Source organism: Penaeus vannamei, chromosome 6 (genome assembly GCF_042767895.1).
Source record: "Penaeus vannamei isolate JL-2024 chromosome 6, ASM4276789v1, whole genome shotgun sequence".
NCBI classification, from domain to species: domain Eukaryota; kingdom Metazoa; phylum Arthropoda; class Malacostraca; order Decapoda; family Penaeidae; genus Penaeus; species Penaeus vannamei.
Genome location: NC_091554.1, coordinates 32,726,455 through 32,728,954, shown reverse-complemented (window position 1 = coordinate 32,728,954; position 2,500 = coordinate 32,726,455). Strand labels below are relative to the sequence as shown.

Genomic DNA, 2,500 nt, shown 5'->3' with positions numbered 1-2,500 from the left:
TGTATCTATCTATCTATCTATCTTTATCTCTCTCTCTCAGCCACTCACTTCTCTCTTGTCTATCTCTCTCCCCTCTCACCATCTCCCTGTCTCCTCTCCTCTCTTCTCTTCTCTTCTCCTGTTCTTCCCTCTTCTCGTTATCAGCCTCGCTTTATCAACTGCGATATTGACAAGTGTTGCCCGAGCCGCGTGCGAGCGAGGGCGGGCGGGAAGGCCAAGGGAGCAGGAGTGAAAGGGCGTGAGGAGAGAGGAACAGGAAGAGGTGTATTTATTCAGCACATTTTTTTCAGGATTATTTCACCTTCCTGCGTATTGTGTTTATATTCCATGTCCGCGCGGTTTCCTTTCCATCGGGGAGGCTTTTTCGGGCTCAGGTGTATGGCCAGGTATTCGGCCGACGAGCGATCCTGGTCGTGCGAACTATCTTTATCGAAAGGAAAGTCTTTCGATCAGAGGCGCCGCGGTCTCGACTTCCCGGGGGTGAAGTTTTATGACCGACGTCCCCGAACGATAAAGCCCCATCAGTGCCCTGTTCGCGGGGAACTTATCGCCCCTCGCTATCATTTTCTATAGCCTCGGTTTCTGTCTCGACAGCGCAGACCCATTGTTATAGCCGATTTGGTCTCTCGTGCGAAGGGGAGAGGGCACGGGGTGCGGGGAGGGGGGCTATCGCGAGTAAGCCCCTCCTCTACCTGTTTGAACTTATCTCCTCACGTGTTTGTATATGACAACCGAGTCCTGGCACGCACCGCCTTATCAGGGGAATGAGGGGAAGGGGATGGCAGAGGGGGAAGGGCAGAGGGAAGGAGGTTGTGATTGTTTATCTGCCAAAGCTTATCGCTCAGTGGGAGGGCACCAGCTCGGGCACCCAGTGCACGGTTTTGGTGCCTTGGGCGAAGAGGTGCGCGTGCTGAGACGGAGGGGGAGGGCGCTGCGATGGAGAGCGAGGCATGAAAAAACATCTTGAAGAGGCACGTGGTTGCTCTGCTCTCATTGTCGTGGGATTATGTCTTTGTGTTTTTTACGTTTTTTTTTTTTTTATCCTAGTTTGAAAGTTTTGATATTTGATGTGTTTTTTGTATTGTGATTTTTCTCGGTACATTTTGATTCGCCTGTTTGTAAATAGGTTTATTGAATGTGTTTTATCTTTTCAGGTGAGTTGATCCAAGCGTGTGCCTAGTTTCGGGGATGCATTGGCATATTAGTAAGGTAAGTGTCTGCCATTGATCAAGACTGCAAACATATGATAGTATTATTGCTTACCAACGCCTAGCGTTAAACCTACATTTATTTACATTCCACATAGTTGTACGTCAGCAATAAGTGCTCTTACAAGCGCCATGTCTCATATTCACGAAATATGGTTTTTGATTGAGAAAAGAAGACGTAGCGAGGCACCTTTCTCGCTTAACTGAATGTTGCAGTATCATTTTAGCAATAGAGGAAGTGATCTCGGGTGACCTTTTTTCTCGGGAGCCCCTTTCACTGTGACCAAATTCAATAAAAGCCACTTGAGAAACAGTTAGCGGCTTGGTCGCCCCGAGGAAGTCGTAGAATCGGGTGGTGACCAGATGCTGCCGCTGCGCACCCAAAACTCGGGCTGCGGATGAGACAACCCCCGCGGGGACTGGGGGTTTGGAGGGGAGGGGGAAGGAGAGGGTGGAGGGAAGGGAAGGGAAGGGGAAAGAGATGGAAGGGGAGAGGGGAAGGAAAGGGAATGGGAAGGGTAGGAGAGGAGAGAGGAGACCTCCTGATCACCCTTCGTCCTTTTCGTTACTCTCTCCCTCTCCCCTCTTCCCCTCCTCCCATCTATCCATCTCATTCCCCCTCCCCTTTCCTTTCCCACTCCACCTCCTCCCCCCATCGCTTTACCGGATTCGTCAATTGCTCGGTAAAAGTAGTATCCAGCGTGGATCGGATTGTTGCGTACGAGCGTTGCGTCAGATAGAGAGAGAGACAGAGTGAGTGTGCGTGTGTGTATGTGTGTGTGAGTGAGTGACCATGAGTGAGTGAGTGAGTGAGCATGAGTGAGTGAGTGAGTGAGTGTGTGTGTGTGTGTGTGTGTGTGTGTGTGTGTGTGTGTGTGTGTGTGTGTGTGTGTGTGTGTGTGTGTGAGGGTGTGTGTGTGTGTGTGTGTGAGTGTGTGTGTGTGTGTGTGTGTGAGTGTGAGTGTGTGAGTGTGTGTGTGTGTGTGTGGTTGTGTGGTTGTGTGTGTGTGTGGTATCGCGGAAATGGTAGATAAGGCAGGATGGGGGTGTGTCTGCCGCGTATTTAGTGTGTGTGTGGGTGGGTGTGTATTTGTTTATGCAAGGGTTTGTATTTAGTCCGTTACTATGATGTAATGTGATCTGCCGGCTCGTGCAGTCGACCCGAAATAACATGCGATGGAGTATACTCATTGTACCCATATCATGAACAGTTCTTCGGATGCTAATGGTAGAGTGAATTGTATTGCTTGCACTGAAGGCCGACGCGTTTCTGTAAGGGAGTTCGTCTGTAT

General features: G+C 50.1%; 1 protein-coding gene across 9 annotated transcripts in view; it reads left to right on the top strand.

The window, feature by feature from the left end:
• Positions 1 to 2,500, top strand: part of Rgl (Ral guanine nucleotide dissociation stimulator-like) — a 131,864-nt gene that overhangs the window by 95,952 nt on the left and 33,412 nt on the right. The window contains exon 1 of one of the 9 annotated variants that reach the window (XM_070122903.1): positions 864 to 971. The exons of 7 other annotated variants lie outside the window; for them this stretch is intronic. In XM_070122903.1, coding sequence (XP_069979004.1) covers positions 951 to 971 — 21 coding nt within the window. In that variant the 5' untranslated portion in view covers positions 864 to 950. Of the gene's footprint in view, positions 1 to 863; positions 972 to 1,159; positions 1,210 to 2,500 lie in introns of those variants that run through there. One more of the 9 variants, XM_070122902.1, reaches the window with a different exon arrangement.